Genomic DNA, 18,945 nt, shown 5'->3' on the forward strand with positions numbered 1-18,945 from the left:
ATATAAATATGGCAGTGTTTAGAGTATGTGGATTGGAATAAGTGGGTAGATTTTCTGGCTCTTGCCTGTATTTAGTCATCCTCAACTCAAATTAAACAGAACATAAATCACGCACAACTAATAAGTGAAGTCATTGTTCCCCTTTCAGAGTTGAGTCTTTAAATAAATGTTCCAGTCATGGGTTTGAGTGTAACGGCCTGTAATAATGGCCTTTTCATGCCAGATATTCTTCCTTAGTCCAGTCCACAGGCGTCTGAAGTGTCTACTGAAACACACACGGACAGGTAGAGGTGAATTAGTCATAGTTGCACCACGCGCATTGCAGCACCCAACACTCAATCTGCTGGCAACAGTAATCAATAGGCGCCCTTGCTTAAGGTCACCTGGTCATGTGATGGACAGATCCTGTCAGGAGCAGTCAGGAAACGGCATAAAAAAAAAAAAAACTGCAGCAGCAAAACAATTACTGACAAAGTGAAAAGAGGAGCATCACAGCTGCTGAATGTGGTTTTATTTACCACTCCAGAGTAGGGCTGTCACTTTTTATTTGAACCACCATTCAAACATCATAAAAAATAAATAAATATTCAATTTGTAATGATCCGACCAAATACACAATTTACACAGCAGTCTGTGGTTTCTACTCCGCCGGGTGGTGTTCATAAAATCACTGATCTATTTCACGACCAAAAAGGAATTGTACAGATGACGTTAGCATGATGTAACTAATTTCTGTCCATATACTTTGCTCTTTGTCATGTTGGCCTTTAGCCATTCGCCAGATGAAGACTTAGTAGGGGTGAAACGTTGAGTTTAGAGCTGCAACTAACAATTATTTTCATTATTGATTCATTTGTTGATTGATTGTTGTTGATTTTTTGATTAGTTGATAAGTTGTTTGGTCTATAAAATGTCCAAAAATGATGAAAAATGTTGATTACTGATTCCCAAAGCACAAGGAGACTCAGCCAACAGTCCACAATCCAAAGATATTCACTTTACTATCAGTGAAGACTAAAGAAACCAGAAAATATTCCTTCATATCATATTGGAAACAAAGAATTTGGCTTTCCTTTTATAAAAACAATTAATCAGTTATCAAAATAGTTGCAGATTAATTTTCTGTCAATTGACTAATTGACTTATCGTTGCAGCTTTAGTTGAGTTTTTCAGTCAAATACATTTTTTTGGGAGCTTAACTCCACAGCGAGGACACTTTTTTCCATTTGTGATCTGTTGTTTTCTTCATTTAACCAAACTGATGGAAACTAGCAAACTGTGCCAGCAGGAGAGTCATGACACCACACCATGTGAGAAGTAATGTGTGGATGCATTTTGGATTCAACAGCTTAGATGGAAAAAAAAAAAAAAAAAAAAAAAAGGTGAGGTTGTTTGCTGCCTTTTCAAAACATAAATTGCCTGCAGTAACATTACCTCAACACCTGTTACCTTGCCTCATAAATGAAGCACCAAAGGCACTGAGAAGAAACAGAACCATGTTGATTTTTCAACGTATTTACCATTAGGCCATGTTGGATGCCTTTAAATTAATTTGAACTAATTACATGTTCTCATTCAGTCAAACATAATTTTTTGAAAAAGTGACAGCCCTACTCCACTTAAGTCTCTTTATAATTTAAAATGTGCATCACAGCTTACTTCATTGTGCAGCCAAATAAATAAGCAAACTTCAGGATACAATTACTGCATTCATGACTTCTCAGGATACAATATCTTAACAAATCAGGAGGCTATAATGAAATGAGGGGCTTCTATGCAGCCATGAATAGTAAAGTCATAGGGTGATGTCTGGTTTGATATTTATTCCTGGAAGTGAAGTCAACACACCAGAAAAATCAGTGTAGATATATTGTTACTGTCTATTGCTATCAACCTTTTTAGAAGCGAATCTTATTGTCTATATGTCAAATATTATACCAAAGTACATATTGTTCTCTTAACTCCTTTTTAACTAAATATTAGGAGGATTTGTTAATATATTTATGTAAAAGATGAACATCATTTATGTTGTTTGCAGGTTTACTCTATAGCTCATCAACCCTGCAAATATAGGGTATTTGTTAAGTTTTATGATTTTGTTACATGTTGTAGAACAAACCCCCTTATTGTTATGGGATTTTCCATCTTTAGGGGTTAAAAATTGGGTTACATGGGTCAAGCCTGGGCCTTGAGGTCACAGAGTAAGCAACATCAAGTCTTGCAGAGAGAGAAACTGCCTCTCCTTGGATAGGCAGCTGTCTGTAATGTTTGGGGGAACAGAAGCCTCTTTGATAAAGGGTAAATCAGCATCGCCATGGTTACCAAGGTTGGAGGGGGGCCTTCCTAGACAACACAGATAGGTGAATGCGTAGCCAGAATGTGTTGACGGTGACCTGAAGTTCCATGCAACGTGACCTGAACTAACGCGGGTAAAATGCAGTTCCTTGTTTAGAAACTAGTGAACCAATTAGACTAACAGTCAGACCTTCAGCGGGCAGAACGGAGAGAGACGGCGTCGGAGCAGAACACTCTGGTGTTTACTGTTTTCAGTCCTCCGCTCGGCCAAGTGCTTTCAATAAACATTTTTTAGCATTAAGACATCAAAGGCTCTTGTGCACTTTCTCCACTGAGGTGCTGACCATCACTCAATATCTCCACAACACTTATATATTATATTTTCACTGATGTCACAGGTTTTTTTTTGTACCATGTACCATTTGCACCTGCTTGTTACTTTATACATCTGCATTCAAAACATGCAGCGAGTTTCATGAAAGTGCTGCAAATTCCACAGTTGGAGTCAGTCAACTGAAAGAGGAGTGTATTAAAACAAATAGTAAAGTGCCTCAAACCCATTCCAAAGGTTAATGGATTGGATGCTCACAAACACTGAAACACTTAAAAGGAAAATCCACAATGCATACATTTACATACATTTTAAGCCTTTAGCCCAAGTTTTCATCCGGAGTCAGTGTAGCAGTAAAATAACCTGCAATTCCTGGTTACCACTCAATACCTCAGCTTTCACCAGTAGCTCTCTCTGAGTCTCCTTATGTGTAGGATGTCTTAACTTCTTTCACCACAGGTCATAGCAGAAACACAGCTGCTGCTCTTAATTCTGATGTATTTTTTTAACCTCTGGCAGAAGTGAAACCGGCGACGATGTAACTTCGAGCCGTTTTGTGGCGCCGATGGCTGACACGTCCACTGGAATAAATGAGGACCGTATATAATAGCTCACAAAAATAGCATGACATAATTCACTATTGATTTGCTCTCCTGGCTGTCTGATCTTCATTTCGTGACACTGGAGTGCGGAGAATTCAGAGGCACTGGCATCGATCAGGTGGTGCCGCCAAGGCAAAATTTCATTTTCGTGAACGTTGCAGCAGTCCTCTGTATTCTATACACTGACATGTTGTGTTGTTCTAATGGTCAAATATATTGATCCACTGCTGTCGTCCCCCCCCTCCGCCACCCCCCCAAAATAGACATTTCTTTTCTGAGCGCAGCAGCTATTTGTGTAACATGTTAATGTGATCTCACACACTGATTATTTTATAGACTGCATTTGTTTGTTGTGCTTTGCAGTCATGATCCACATATACAGCATAGCATACGATCAATCAACTACCCAAACACCAGAATAACTCCCCTGGTGAGCTTGGAAAAGTTGTTTTTTTTTTTAAAAGAAAAATCGTTTTTATAATCCTAAATATAAGTCAAAAGTACTTATCTCCTCTCTAGAGAGTCAAGTCTGATCCATAAATCTGACCTCTGTTTGGATTGGTCTGCTGCTTGTTTGGCTTATGTTGATCTTGAAATTATGACTCAAATGTTTATCTTTGTTTTGAATTGAATATGTTCTGTTAGACGATATGACAAAACATTTCATCGTCATCTTTTTTTTTTTTTTTTTATTCATAACAGTTGATATCAGTCACTTTTTTCTGTTGAGCCTCTTTTAAGCTTTGTATTTACTAGTAGAAGATTCAAAGCCAGAAAAATGACCAAACATTATGTGAAACAGAAAAATCGGCTTAAATAAATAAATTATACAAAAATAAACAAAACCTGCAATCTTGTTAGTCTAAATCCGTGTAAATCCCCACAGTGTGAAATCCCACAGCGTGAAATCTCACAGTTTGAAATGTCTGATATCTTGAGTTGAATTCCTAATTTTTTGACTGTGTATTGGGCAGCATCTGTTTTATCATAGAGAAATCAGCAGCATATATGATGTGTGTTTTAACGCTGGAATAAGCAGATGTTACATTTTTATTGAGGGGGGTGTTTCCCTGAGTACCTTGCTTTGCTTTTCTAATTGCTGGTGTTTTGGTAGTGGAAGTGCAGGCACTCTGCATGCTTTATTGAATATTGATGCATTAGGTGATAAACTTGTTTGTGGTGTTTAATTTATTGACACAGGTTTTTGGTGTATTAACCATGTACAACAGCTTTCTGTTTTGTGACGGACGTCTCATCCACTCTGTACAAACAGGTACAGAGTGGAAGCCACAAACGTCTTGTTACCTTGTTTAACAACAGCAGATTTAAGGTTATTGTTACAGTTGAGCACAAAGTTTACCCTGAGAGAGTGCTTATCTCTCCCATCTAGTTCCTTTTTTGGGGAGTGAGCTGTCCTTTCCTTTGACTCCCATATATTTGGTTAGAAATAGCTTCCTTGTGGAGCAATCGACAGTTGTCAAAGTTTCTAATATTCCTATGGAGGAAACATTTCTTCTGGGATCTGTGTTTAATTGTTTATATCAGCCAGCCGTGCGTTCTGGTCTTCACTTGTCCTTGAAATCATCCAACTTGACCTTGGAATCGTCTTGAACTAAAATGTTCACTGTCTCATACACCAACATGTGTCATCATGTCAACAAAATATCTGACTTTTGCATCTTTGTTTTGTTTATTTTGTCTCCTACGTCCGAATCTCAACTTTTTCCATGTTCATATTTCAATGTATATCTTGAAATACAACAAACAAAAAAACTAGAAAGTATTCTCTAAAGTCTAACATTACTACATGTTCAGCCACCTGCTGATAGAAGATTACATGACAAAACATATTTGCCTCTAAATGATGGATGGAGAGTTAACATAATTAAAACACAAGCAACTTCTCTCTGCAGATGGCGTTCCTGGAGCAGCGCCCCTACCGCTATCCCCTGTCCTCAGACCGGCACAACCCCTGCCGTCCTTGGTGACCCTTACAACGCCAACGCCGGCACCTGTGACCTCGCCGTTAGTGCTGAGCACCACGGCAGCTACAGCCCCAGAGACTACCTCAGCTGCTGGAGGGGACGAGAGGTCGTCTCAGCTAAACTCACCCTCAGAACCAGACCTGGAGCTCGAAGCCGAACCTGAAACGGAGACGGACGCGGAAACGGAGGAGGAGAAAGCTCGACGTCTTCTGTACTGCTCGCTTTGCAAAGTGGCGGTCAACTCGGCGTCGCAGCTGGAAGCTCACAACAGCGGTAAGAGAGCGACGTTTACTGCAGATGTAATTATGACAGAGACTTTTTGTATAGATGACAAAAGAGACTGCATAAGAGTTTCGCTCATCAAACATTATGATTTTTGCATGATTATTCTATTCAATGTAGCACAATTTACTTGACAAATAGACACCAGCATCAGTGTTGAAATGGTTTTGTTGGTGAGTTGACGCTTTTGTGTAGAGACAGTTATTATCTGTTGGATTTCTACAAAATCAGCCAGCATCAGTGTTGAAATGGTTTTGTTGGTGAGTTGATGCTTTTTGTAGAGACGGTTGTTATCCTTTGGGTTTCTACAAAATCAGCCGGCATCAGTGCCATAAAAAAAACACATTTGGAAATTTTGTTGTGGTTTGTTTCCATGGGAACCTTGTATCCACTTCTGATTAGGTTTTGTCAGACATCTGTTCTTCAGTAAACAAAGAATTTTTATGAATCATCAAGACAAACAGAGCTGTAATATCTCATTCATACAACACATAATGTGAGGGATGTGACAGAAGGCTGAGTCATCTGAGTCTGCAAAGTTTGAACAAGAGAGCAGAGTCAAATAACGATCAGTTGACAAGAGGACATAGCAGAAAGCTGTACATGAAACAAAACATTGACACCTGTTCAGGTTTAAGCACAAGTTGACAACTAATTAAGACGCATACCACATAACTGTGACATCCGCAGTTCAGTAATGGCTGCAGTTAGCCACCAGCTATCAATTTGTTTGGATTAGAGACCGAAGAGTCGCAATTTGGGAAAAAGGTTAAAAATCTTTTTTATCGTGCAGTAGACTGAATATTTTTTCATCCAGATGGTTAGGAGACTCTAGAAATACCTTCAGAACGGCAGTAAGTGTTGTTAATTGACCTTCTGGGGTTTTCAAACATGGCAGAGTATTTATCTTTCAAAGAAATGGAGGCGTAGTTTTGTAACTCAAATGTAATTCTAATATATGCAAGGCACAAACTGGGGGTATAATTACTCCAACATCACTAGCTAAGGAGAACCAACACTGGCTTTATGCCTTTCCCTGACCTGTCCTGTCCACTCTTGGACCTTCATGGACTACACAATACATCTGTCCTGTAATAATAACATATTGTCTGTTTCCTCTTGTGTTTCATCATTATTTAACCGAGTGAGGAGAGTTTGGCATTGGTTTTGATGGTCTGAGTAAAAAGTCCAGGGTCATTTTTATTTCCCAGTCCATCACTTAACTCTAGACATGACACAACTCAGGTCAAATCATAGCCACAGGAAGTAGGGTTGCTAGGAGTTCTGCAGCACCCCCGCCTGCAGGTGGCTGGCAACCTATAGGCCCATTTGTTTTGTTGCAGTAATTTATTTTTTTCTGTCCTGTGCAAGCCGGTCCAGTAAAAATAGACGCTGTGCCTAGATTTAGTAAAGTGGGGAAAAGAACTGGGCGTACCCGATAGGGCCGAAACGCGACGCAGCTGCTCGCTGTGGACATGACATTCCACCTCTACCGGTCCCTGTAGGCTGTAATGCTTTTTAAATTATGTTGAGCAGCGCAAGCTTTCAACGTGATTTCTGTGTTGTAGAGTGTTCTCTTTAATGATTTACTTTAAAGATTACAGACGCTGCTTTCAGTAATTGTAAACGTTTCCATACGCACAGTAATGTCACTGCAGAAAATATCGTGGGACGTTTAAGCAGCAAAATAAAAACTGTAGTTATAAAGTTGACAGGACAGAAGAAAAACTCCAGAGGAAACAGAACTTTTAGCTGAAATAAATTATTTTAGGCAGGTCTGATGGAGCTCAGGATTTATCAGGATGATGGCTACTTTACTTCGAACAGTGTCACTGTATGAACCTGGACTGTGTGTGAACCTGGACAGCTGACCTTTTGGATGTGAACTGGGTCATTTTACCAGGATAATTTACAAGTCGACCCTTTCACACTGACCCTCATATTTCCCAGGTCAGGAAACGGATAAAAGACAGTGTGTACCTTTGATCTTGTCCTCCCTTTAGGCAGAATCTGTAGGTTAAATTAATTTACTGACCAGGCTGCCTCCTGTTTGAACTTTCAGGTACGAAGCACAAGACGATGCTCGAGGCCAGGAGCGGCGTGGGCTCCATCAAGTCCTTCCCCCGACCCGGAGTCAAAAGCAAACTGGCTACATCCACCAAATCGTCAACGGGCCTGCAGAACAAAACGTTTTACTGTGAGACGTGTGATGTGCATGTCAACTCAGAGACTCAGCTAAAGCAGGTGAGAAGGATCAGCAGAGACTGAGAGACTCTGAAACACTCAAACACACTGAGAAAAATAGATTTCATGTCAAAATGTCCCTACATTTTACGCCCAAAAAGAATGTTAAACTAACCCTAAAAAGACGGTGAGAGGAGTAAGTGACTAAAAGAAAAACATACATTGGACCAGCATGTAATCATACTTTCAACAAGCCAAAGAACTACTACTGAATGTAATGAGATTGTACTGGATTCCCTCCAGCATACGCATTTTACACTAATAACGGTGGCAGATTTACCGCTCAAGAATCTTAGTCATTTTTTAAACAATGGATCTTAAATTTCACAGGCCTCTCGTTTCTAAGTGACTCAGTTTTGTTGGAAATGACGACTGTTCCTTGCAGATTTAACCTGTAGTTAGTCACTAACTCTGTGAATTGGCTGAAAACTCAACTGCTGACTTTTAAATGTTCCCAGCTGACTCGTTTTAAATCGAGCACCTTGTTAAAGGGTCTTAAATATCCACATGATGGCTACATAGCCTACATGATACTGTGGTGTGCTAAAAGACTGAAACTTAATAAGCTGTCCGAGCCAAAAAGTCAGCATCCTCACCAGTGCCATGTAGAAGACGGTAGAATCAGTTGTGAAAAGGTTGCTCTTCTCCCTTTTCACTAGGTCCTGGTTTCAGTCAAATGTTTCTATTAATTTATCAAGAAAGATAAGAACTCCAGCAACACTTGTAGTATGAGGAACAACTTTATTAGTTGACCGACGCACAAGCCAAAACGCGTCGGTGTTGCTGGAGTTCTCATCTTCTCTGTGCACCTTGGAAGTAGGTGAAGTTGTGCCAGAGACCCTCCCTCACTCTGCATCTATTAATTTATCAGTCATGTTATGTTAAATAATGTAATACAGTTTTCAGTTGGGTAGTGAGTTCTTGTGATGGTAGGCATAGTGACAGCAGGTGTATATCATTAGCTGCACTAAGCCGCTCTGTCAAGTTGAGGTTGGAAGGATAAAACTGTGCTGTAGTAAATGACGCTCTGTATAATTTGGTGGTATAATTTTGCTGTGCAATTCTACATCAAAGCTCTGTATGTTTTGAAAGCTTTGTACCAGTGTGGCTCACCCTGTGGTAACCTGAGTGGATGGTACGTTCCAGCTCGGTGAGGCTGAGAAGGTAAAATGCCATTCAGTGGTCAGTAGGGCAGAGAGTAGGCGGCAGCTTGCTGAGAGGCTGCAGATTTTATTTTTTTTTGTCTTTTGCTTTGCTTCAGTTTAAGTTATTTTGGTTGAATTTCGCAGGGTTAATTTTTCCTTCTGTTTCATTAATATTTTTGTTAATAAATATCACCTTTTTTCTTTTTACTCTTTTTAAAACTTTCCAGTGCCAAACATCATCTGCCCTTTATATGGGTTGGTGGCACTACACGCGTTATAACAACATTACAAATAAAAATGTTATTAAAATGTTATCCTTTATAACCCTGTTTGTGTTACTTACTATAGTAAAGCGTCCTTGGACAAGCAACACAAAAGTTTAATTTATGTTTTATTGTTTGTATTTAGTAACAATATGTTTCCCTTTTACAAGAGAAAAGGCTTTGAGGACTAAACCAAGGTGCTTCACAGATGTATCACTATCTTAGGTAACATTGCTGGGGTTGGTAGAGCGTAAACTTCCCCAAATCATATATATAGCAGAACAGAGTCGCTAATGTTAGCTTAAACCATAACAATATATTAGCATTTTGGCTACCAAGCAGTGGACGGCATCAAACCTTAAGCCTTTGTCAGGTCCCTGACGAAGGTTTGATTCTGAAACGCGTCAGAGTCTTGTTTTTAAAGTCTAATATAACCATGTCATAACAATAAAGGCATTTTAATTGGGTTTTTTTTTTTTAACAGTTTTTTGACTCCAGGAAGCACTGCTACCCAAACAAAACTTTTGAAGTCTGCTGTTCATGTGTGAAAAACTTTTTTTAATTTATTTAATTATGATGATTCATTATATTATTTATAATTTTTTATAGTAACAGTCTTTCTTTTTCATCCCGCCACGCTGCTGTCACAGCAAAACTCTCCCTGTCTGATGTCTTTGTCATGCACACATGTTGCAAAATCTCATAAGAAATCTGATCAAGCATATACAGTACTTGGCCAAGAAATTAGGTTTCTAACAGCTCACAGCGTTTCTCTTAATGGCTCAGCCCAAGTCAGGAAACTGGTTTCTAGTTTACAAGATGTTGAAGAAATTAGGTAACTACACAGCTGACAATGATCTGATCTCTTTGTGGTATTTTTTTTTTTTAGTGTTACTTGGCTAAAAACTTGCCTTGGAATGTGTATCTTGGTTGTCGCTTTGGGGCATTCCACAAATCTTATTTTCTTGTAGCTGCTGATCATTCTGTCATGGGGAGAATTTCATCTACAATACTTTAAAACCACTCTGTTTTGTCTGAGCTAACCTTGAGATTTCTCACAGAAAATAGACAGGCTTTGTATGAATTTTTCATGCTGGGACTTATACTGAGTACTTCTGAACAGTGGCGATTCTCTGTGAAAAGAATCCAGCATGACAAAATCCAGTTACTGCAAGAAACCAGAGGAAATGTGTGACTGTTAAATCCACTGCAAGGACTTGTGAAATTTAGACGCAGCCAGAAATCTGCCTTTTGTTGTCAACATGTACCCACACTGAATTATTTATTGGCTTGAGGTAAAAAGGTATTTCTATATGTGTCATTCCAGATTATTGTATTTTACTTGTTTATTCAGATCAACTGATTGTTTTTGGACTTTCAACATCAGAAAATAATTGTCCATGCTCAACATGTACTGTATTTAACATGGGAACATAATGTGTCATGTGGTAAATGCTTTCTGTACAGTACTTTGCAGTGCCGCAACTGCAGTCATTTTCACCCTGGATGGCTCCAGTCACAATAAAACCTTTAAAGGTCTAATACTTTTAACCTTGAGACAGGAGATGTATTTTTAGTCCGGCCCCTGCCATCTCAGTTGTTCAGGTGCCCACCTCAACACATGATAAGCTATCTACCCTGAAATGGCTTCTAGCTTGAGGCTGAGTTAACTGGCATCTATAAAGCATCACAGACAATCTGTAATAAAAAAAGAAACAATGACAGTTTTCACTGGTTGTCCAGAGAAAAGATGCAGTATCTCATCCAGATTGCCTTGAAACTTAGTTTGGGTATTCATAGTTTTGTATGACTCAGAAGACATTTTTTTGGTGACCTCCTCTAGCACCACCATCTGCTCAAACCTTCCACTTGACATATGCATTGTGGTCTGACAAGCTATCTTAAAAGCCTGCTGTGGATATTCATGATCCCTAAAGGATTTATCTTATTGTTGAACAGATTACCAAAAGATTTTAGAGCACATTCTTGCCCCTACAGGATAAACCCTTTTTTATTGTAATTACCCCGAGGCCTTTTCTGTAGAGCCATCCACATGACATTCTTGAGTTACTTTTAAAGGTCTAAGAATTGCTAAATTGTGAAATTATTATATCATCCAGTACTGTCTTATTTTATGATGTAATAAGCACTGCAGTCTCTAGGGGGCTCTAGACTGAAAACTGCCATACGTTAAAACAGTACAAGGTGCTTCGTTGGAGTGGTGTGTTGTTTGAAGTACCAGTGAGACAATGAAGTTGAGTTGGAGCTACGGATTTAATGCCTTTAGAGACTTGTCAGAAGTCAAAACACTGAACAGCCGTTTGTAATACTCACACAGGATTTTACAACTCTGGAAAGTTATTACGGCAGCAACAGTTTTATCTTTCGTCGTAACACTTGCAGGGTAAACAGTGAAATACAGCTGTCATGTTACAAGGTAATCCACCAGGAATGTGCGTTTGCATGTATGTGATTGGCCAACGCAGCGCCTTGCTGGCTGACATCAGGTTGTGTTGCAGCAAAAGTGGAGCCTGGTTCAGCTTTTTGTTGGACGACCACTGCTTTTTTTGCTGAGTCATGTGCGGTGGCATCCCCACTACGTGAACGCACTGCCCTGATTTTGGTCTGCAGGCAGCTTTCCTTCAATTTTCTGACTTGACTTACCTGCTGTGTGCCCACATTGACAACCTTGGTAGACACAGTGAAGCTAACTCCTGAACGAATGATATACGGTATAAAGTGTCTTTAATATAGAGAGCCAAAGTTGTGATGACACCTGCCACTGCTCCACCGCTGTCTGTGACTCTCTCTTTCTATTCAGCCTTATTGAAAAAACTAATCATGCTCCCTGAGGTTTACTACTCATATTAAGATAATGAGCATTTACTTTAACACTTACTATAGTAATGAAACCTTTGTGATTTTAACAAAGTTAGATGATGATTAATTTGTACCAATGCTCCCAATGAAATGTACCAGTGTTGTAGCAAGGGTACTTTTGTCATCGTAACTTCCTCCATATCCATAATATCCACCAACTCTCTCTTCTAATGACCTTGATTACCTTAATTACTTTGAACTGTTGACGATGGTGGTTTTGTTGCCACTTTGACACCTATTTTGTTGACACTTCTGCCTAATGGGAGATGTTGTATAGTGTTGTATTGTAGTCAGAAATTCCCCGACTCTGAGTTACAGGTTGGAGGTTGACTCATAATTACGAGTTGAATGACATGACATGAATGCAGCATTAATCAACCCATGCTGGTCTAGAACTTAGAGGAAATGGTGTCTGTTAAAGGTTGTTATAAACAATACTAGATTGTTTTTCTTGAAAATACACCATTCTTATCTGGACACATGGAGTGAACCACATGACGTTGTTGAGTAAGGTTATTTTCCAAGGCTAAATTTTGTGGTTAGTTTGTGTTACAAATATCAATGTGATTTTGAAAGAGGATTTCTTGCAGCACTTCACAGAGCAGAAACTGGAAGCTCTGGTTTCACTTTGGCTCTCTATTAGTGGAAATTATGTGTTGATTTAAGCCATGCACAATATATAAAATCTCGGATAGATACAAAGATTTATTTCTATCTTGTGTATGCATTCCTTTATTGTAATTTGAATCTGCAAAAAGTGCATTTTAACCACAGCAGAGTGACTTTCTGAAACTTCTCTGCCTTATTTGAAGCTTGTTTTCTGTCTCCTTTTCAGCACATCAGCAGCCGGCGTCATAAAGACCGTGCAGCAGGTAAACCAGCCAAACCTAAATACAGCCCCTACAGCAAACCACAGAAAGGCCAGACCAAGCAGCCGGTGAGTCACTGAACGCCTCAGTCAAGCTTATCAGCAACAAAAGTCCTAGTGTCGACACAACAAGTACAGCAGCTTCTTTGGAGACAGACATATCAAGCCATGAGAGACAGTATTTTTTGTTTGAAATCTGAAACTGTTCTCTGTCATATTCAAAGGAGGGTTGAATCAAGGGCAGCTGGACTCGGTTGTACATACTTGAAGATGTTTCGCCTCTCATCAAAGGGGCTTCTTTAGTTTTGATACCACTTGGCTCGTTAGTGCTCCTGGCTGGTGTAAAGACAGTCGTTAAGAGTTGTTGGAGTCACCTGAGGCCAAGTGTAAATGAGAGTCGTTGGAGTTGTCACATGAGGCCAAATGTGAATGGTTGTTAAGTCTACTGGGAAGGGATGAAAGGATAGCATTGTAGGCGGGGGATAAGTGGTGTCGCAGACTTCCTCCTCTGTTGAGGGATGGTTTCTCTACTTTCACGTAGATAGCCTCCTTCACTCCTCTTTCAAACCATCTGTCCTACCTATCCAAAATATATGCTTTCTTGTCCTTGATAGAGTGTCACTTATCTTTCAAGTGAAGGTAAACTGCTGGCGATTCGGCCCCCCTGTGTTGAGCCATGCGTTTGTTTAATGATTATTTAGTTTCCCTGATATACAAGTCAGTGCATTCCTCACTGAAATGGACTGCATACACTAGATTGCTTTTCTTGTGTTTGGGTATGCTGTCTTTCGGGTTGACCAGCATCTGTCTTAGTGTGTTGTTGAGTTTGAAAAACACTGGGATAAGGTGTTTGTTGAAAACCCTCATGAGTTTCTCAGACACTCCAGACACGTTAGGAATGATGATGTTGTTGAATTTATTCTTCTTTTCCTCACCACCCGCAGTTTTGGTGTTTTTCCTGGATCTTGAGGCTGTTTTCACAAAGGTCCAGTTAATGTATCCAACAGCTTTAAGTGCAAAATATTGGGGAAACTAAACAACCATTAAACAAACGCATAGCTGACACAGGAGAACCAACTCCTCAGGTCAAGACTCAGCAGTTTTGATAGGGAGGACTGATGGTTTGAAAGACGAGTGAAGGAGGCGATCAAGTACAACAGAGGAGGGGGTCTACTACACCACTTATCCCCCCAACTACAATACAGTGCCTTCATCCCCTCCCAGGAGACGTAACAACCATTCACATTTGGCCTCAGGGGACTCCAACGACTCTAACGACTGTCAATACAAAAGCCAGGAGCACTAATGAACCAAGTGGTATCAATGACCTTGATAATGACCCATAGACTGCATATAAATATGGACGACACATCTCCACCTCCTACCGTTATGCAAAAGTGAAGCCAAAATATCTCTTTTTCGGGAGCTACCATTTTGAGTGTGTGACGTCATTCAGGGCCAGAGTCTGCATAGTTGAGTCTGACGGAGGTTTGACAGCGGCCGTCACAGCTGTCAATCATTTCGTCAGACCCCCTTTTTATATCATCAAATAACTAATTAAAAACAAACTTATCAGAAAAATCAGCACATGAACTTACATCAGTGTGATAAGAACTACCTAAAATGACAGAAACCATCTTTGGGGGAAATGTATTTAATGTTACTTTGATTTAATAGTTTGGCTCATGTCCCATCCACTAACATTGGAGGGGTTGGGACTTACAACCTATACCGCAGCCAGCCACCAGGGGGCGATCGAGATGTTTTGGCTTCACTTTTGGGGAACTGTCATGACATCCATCTTTATATTACAGTCTATGTAATGACCCTAAATACCTGGGACTCCTCACCAGTCAGTCAGAACTGAAGACGCCTCTTGGATGAGAGGCGAAACATCTTCAAGTATCTACAACCAAGCCCAGTCGCCCTTGATTCAACCCTACTTGAATAACTATGATCTGGATGACTGAGAATCTTCACAGACATCTGTTCATTGTCATTCTCTTATTTCAGCCACTTCCTGTGTCTGCAGTTTGCAGGTCAAATAAAAAGCGTATGTCTGTGCCCAACCCCGATATGCAACGTTCTCTCTTGCTCTGTTTACATTGGAGAGAACTGCATACACTTCAAAGTTCCTTTGGTTATCAGCGAGAAATCCTATACACCTCTTCTAAAGTGTAATAGGGTCTTTGATAAGGCACATTCAATCCATTCAACGGCACCTAAATCAATAAAATGTCAACTTTCATAACTGGATCACCTGTTAACTGGATTTTATTAAAAATCCATGGCAGGGAGCAACATGATTAAATTTGAAAACTTGATATTTTATTGATAAAAATGGCATGTATCAAGAAGAGTCTAAGCCAGCACTGGAGGAAGAATGCAGTCTTGGGTCGAATACTATTTAGAGGTAATTGTAAATGTCGGTTTTAACTTATTTGAAGTACTTGTGGTCTTCTGCATGAAGGCAGCTCAGATTAGTGTCAGGCATGTTGACAAACCACGGTATAAGAGAAGCGTACTGAAGTAACTTTCTCGTAATCTCTACTCTATGTGCCCTTTTTGCACTCCAGGAAAATTAAAACAAATGCTAAAAGTTGGGTTTTTTTTGAGTGCCACGTGACACAGGTCTGTTAGAATACACAGAGGAGCCATGTAGATTAAATGTGGGAAAGATAAAGGAGAGTCTGACTTTCCATCTCACAGAATCCCTCCGAAAATGACATTCATCACACCCACTGTTTGCCGAGACGAAGCTCGGGGGTTACCAGTGTGGGGGAAATGACTTTTTCTGAAACCCATCATTGACTGGGTTAACGGAGAGGAGCTACTTTGATGAGCAGAGAGTAAAGAATGCTTCCCAAAGGGTTACGATGACTGAGTCAGTGATTGATAACCCATGACAACTGCTGCCATCCTGGTGCTGTGAGACCGAGTCTTTTCCATTACTGATACAGAAGATTAGGCCAGATAACTTTGGTGACCTTTTCACCCTATTAGGCTGTTTTCTGTTCATTTGTCATTTCTTTCTTTGTTTTTCTCCTTCCTTCTTCTTTTCTTTCATAGGAAATATATAACATAACATAAAATATAACTCATCAGTTCTCAGCAATTATTCCTTTTCGTTGTGCAGAAAAAATACTGACTTTGAAATAACTAAATCACCACTGCAAACACACTGCAACAAAATTATAATCATTATTTAGGTGGAATAGCAGCATATGAAGCTATAAAAGAGGTCAGCAATTTGATATGTGAGTCTAGGTTTTGAGACAATAAAAGAGCTCCAAGGAAATTAAACTGACCAAATGCCTGATGTCTAAATTGCAGGTACAGCAGTCAAACAGCTGAAAAAAAGATTTAATATGTGACGGGTTGACATATCTATTGCTGTTTCCTTTGTTTGTTGGCGGTGCTGTGTTGCAAATCATCTGGAACAATTTCAGCAATTAGCAGCTGATTTCTGGCACCTGTAAAGCTCTCTGGCCCCGAGTCTATGTGCCTGCAGATGTCTCTACAGAAGTGACGTCCTCAGCCATGATTTATTTTCTTTTTCTTGAAATAATAAAACTGAAATAATAAAAATAAATACTTTTACAAGTTAAACCCTGTTTATGACTTCACTGTGTTGCCTCCACTGAGCCCGGGTTACAAAAGTAAAACCAATTAACTGTAACAAGCACAGTCACATCTGGAAACTAAACAACAAGGATATGATGAGACTGCGGAAATCCTAATTTTTTTGAATAATCAATGCTTTGTTAAGACTATGAAATGTTAGAGGAAATTTTTAAAAAATGGCCATCCTAGAGCCCAATGTGTCCTCAAATTTCCAACAACAACAACCGACAATCCAAAACCCCAAAGATTGAAATTTAAAATAATATACAAGAGAGAAAAGCAGCAAACCCTCACATTTTAGATGCTGAAACAGCAAATTGTTTTGTACTGTTCCTTGAAAAATGACTGAAATGATTAATCAATTATCAAAATTGTTGAAAAACTTTGTGCCAGGTATCAAACCAGACTATTTGTGGTACAGAATACTAGAATGTGTCCAAATATCACCAAATATCAAAAACTGACCTTGAGTTTCTGATCAGATTGGATATCTTGTTTACTTGTTTGATCAAAAGGATACTGATTTAAATCAGAATTCTGTATCAGGCTACTTTATTTAGCCGAGGTACTCGTACGGCTGCTCATCTTTCCATTTAACATTTGATTTTTTTGTTAAATGAAAAAAGAAGTTTGTAGAAAAACATGTTTATATTTCTCAGAGTTATTGACAAAACTACTGCTTTGGTATCTGTAATTAAAACTCAAGCCCGACTAAAAATATGACTGTGCTTTGTAGCAAAGTTTACAATAGATTTACCAAACTTTGCCGTTAAATATTCACATTTTTCCACCCTGTGCATGCACAGACTGTACTGATGTTATTCTGTCTTTCTCTACCAGATAAAGTTGACCCTGGGTAAAGAGCGGCAGTGCCAGCCTCTGACCGCCCAGATCATACCTGCTCATCTGGCAGCTGTGGCAGCAGCTGCCGCCGCCGCCATCGGTAACACTTTCACGCACCGCACGAACCCCGCCACTAACCACACCCCGACCCCTGCCCTCTTCCAGACACAGACCCTCCCCGCTGCACTGCTCCGCCCGGCCCCTGGGCCTGTCAGGACCTCCCATCCACAAGTCCTATTTGCCCCTTATTGACCTGTTTGACCCATCAAAGACCAATCCATGTGCTTCACCCAGACCAGGCCAAGGAGTTGTGTCAGCATCTGTACTCCTTCTATGCATCCGGGATACTGAACATTTTCATGCCGCGATCAGACCGTCCGTCACCACTTCTCACCTCTCCTTGTATGGATTATCCTACATTTAAAGCTAAATCGGACTGCAGAGAAGCATCCCTCATGATGGATTTATTTCTCTAATTCCACTTAAAACCTGGGCTATACATGCTTTCCGTGCTGTGTTGCAGCTCATATCTCATAACCCGGACCATGGACCTGCATCGTACCGCAATAATGTATAACACAAACCCTGTGAACTATGCAGTGTCATTATTTCATCATGCAAGGCACAGTTTGAGCTAAAAATACGGTAGGGATATGCTTTTTGTAAAGATACAGCGTGGCAGTAAGATCATTGCTTTAGTGGAGGATTACTGTTGCTCATAATTTAAAAGGCTGTTACTGATCATAAGAGTGAGCAAGGCCCTCCTCTGTTCCTGTATGCACTTTAAGCCCCTCCTCTGTTGATGTCTACATTAGATGGCTAGACTGTGTTAGATGGTTAGAGTACGTGTCGTAATGTGTGTTTTTGTATTCGTCCTTGCATATCTGTATGTGTGTGAGAGTTCTGCATGTGTGCGTTTGCTTGTTCATGTGTGTACGAGTGTGTGTATTTGGATGTGTGTATGAGTGTGTGTGTGTGTGTGTGTTTGTGTGTACGTGTGAGCTTTCCATCCACCATAAGCCATCCTAGTTGATATCCAGCACACATTGTCACTGACCATGTTTCGGGCCAGAGGGACCACAAAGGCTTGTGTATATTACCTGTCAGTGTGTAAAAGGTGAATAATTTCAAATAAAAAGAGTCCTACTTTGTTAATGTTGGTGATCCTGTGAAGCTCAGTGAGTGCTGTCACTCATGTTGCAACTACAGAAAGTGCGGTATGTTTCTTGAAAGCGAAACAAAGCAGGATTTGAGAGTAGATGAAGCTCCGGCAAGTCACAAGATGAATTTATCAGAAATGAAATTCAGTTCAGTCAAGCAATAGTTATCTCATTTTGAGTTATGCTTGCTCAACCAAGGGAGGGTATAGCTATGTGGTGTTGAGACTGTTTTTGCCTTTGCACCCAATAACGTGACATGTCTAGACTTGCTTGCATCACTAAAAGACAGACAGCCTATTGGAATAAGCCTCTATTCAGACCGACATCAGTGCTGCGTTTATTCATTTCAAGGCCACTGCTTTGGAAGATCCAGATACAGAGGACTTCGGCAAAAAATGCGAGGTTGTCCTACAAAAAAGCTGA

General features: G+C 40.0%; 1 protein-coding gene across 6 annotated transcripts in view; it reads left to right on the forward strand.

Annotated features, from left to right (window-relative positions):
* Positions 1–18,500, forward strand: part of znf385d (zinc finger protein 385D) — a 116,153-nt gene extending 97,653 nt beyond the window's left edge. For all 6 annotated transcript variants that reach the window (XM_042423350.1, XM_042423355.1, XM_042423352.1 and 3 more), the window contains 4 exons: positions 5,142–5,486; positions 7,558–7,739; positions 12,863–12,964; positions 17,360–18,500. In XM_042423350.1, the coding sequence (XP_042279284.1) occupies positions 5,142–5,486; positions 7,558–7,739; positions 12,863–12,964; positions 17,360–17,614 (884 nt within the window). In that variant the 3' untranslated portion in view covers positions 17,615–18,500. The remainder of the gene's footprint in view (positions 1–5,141; positions 5,487–7,557; positions 7,740–12,862; positions 12,965–17,359) is intronic.
* Positions 18,501–18,945: the final 445 nt, after the last annotated feature.

The sequence above is a fragment of the Thunnus maccoyii genome, chromosome 10 (assembly GCF_910596095.1).
Source record: "Thunnus maccoyii chromosome 10, fThuMac1.1, whole genome shotgun sequence".
NCBI lineage: Eukaryota > Metazoa > Chordata > Actinopteri > Scombriformes > Scombridae > Thunnus > Thunnus maccoyii.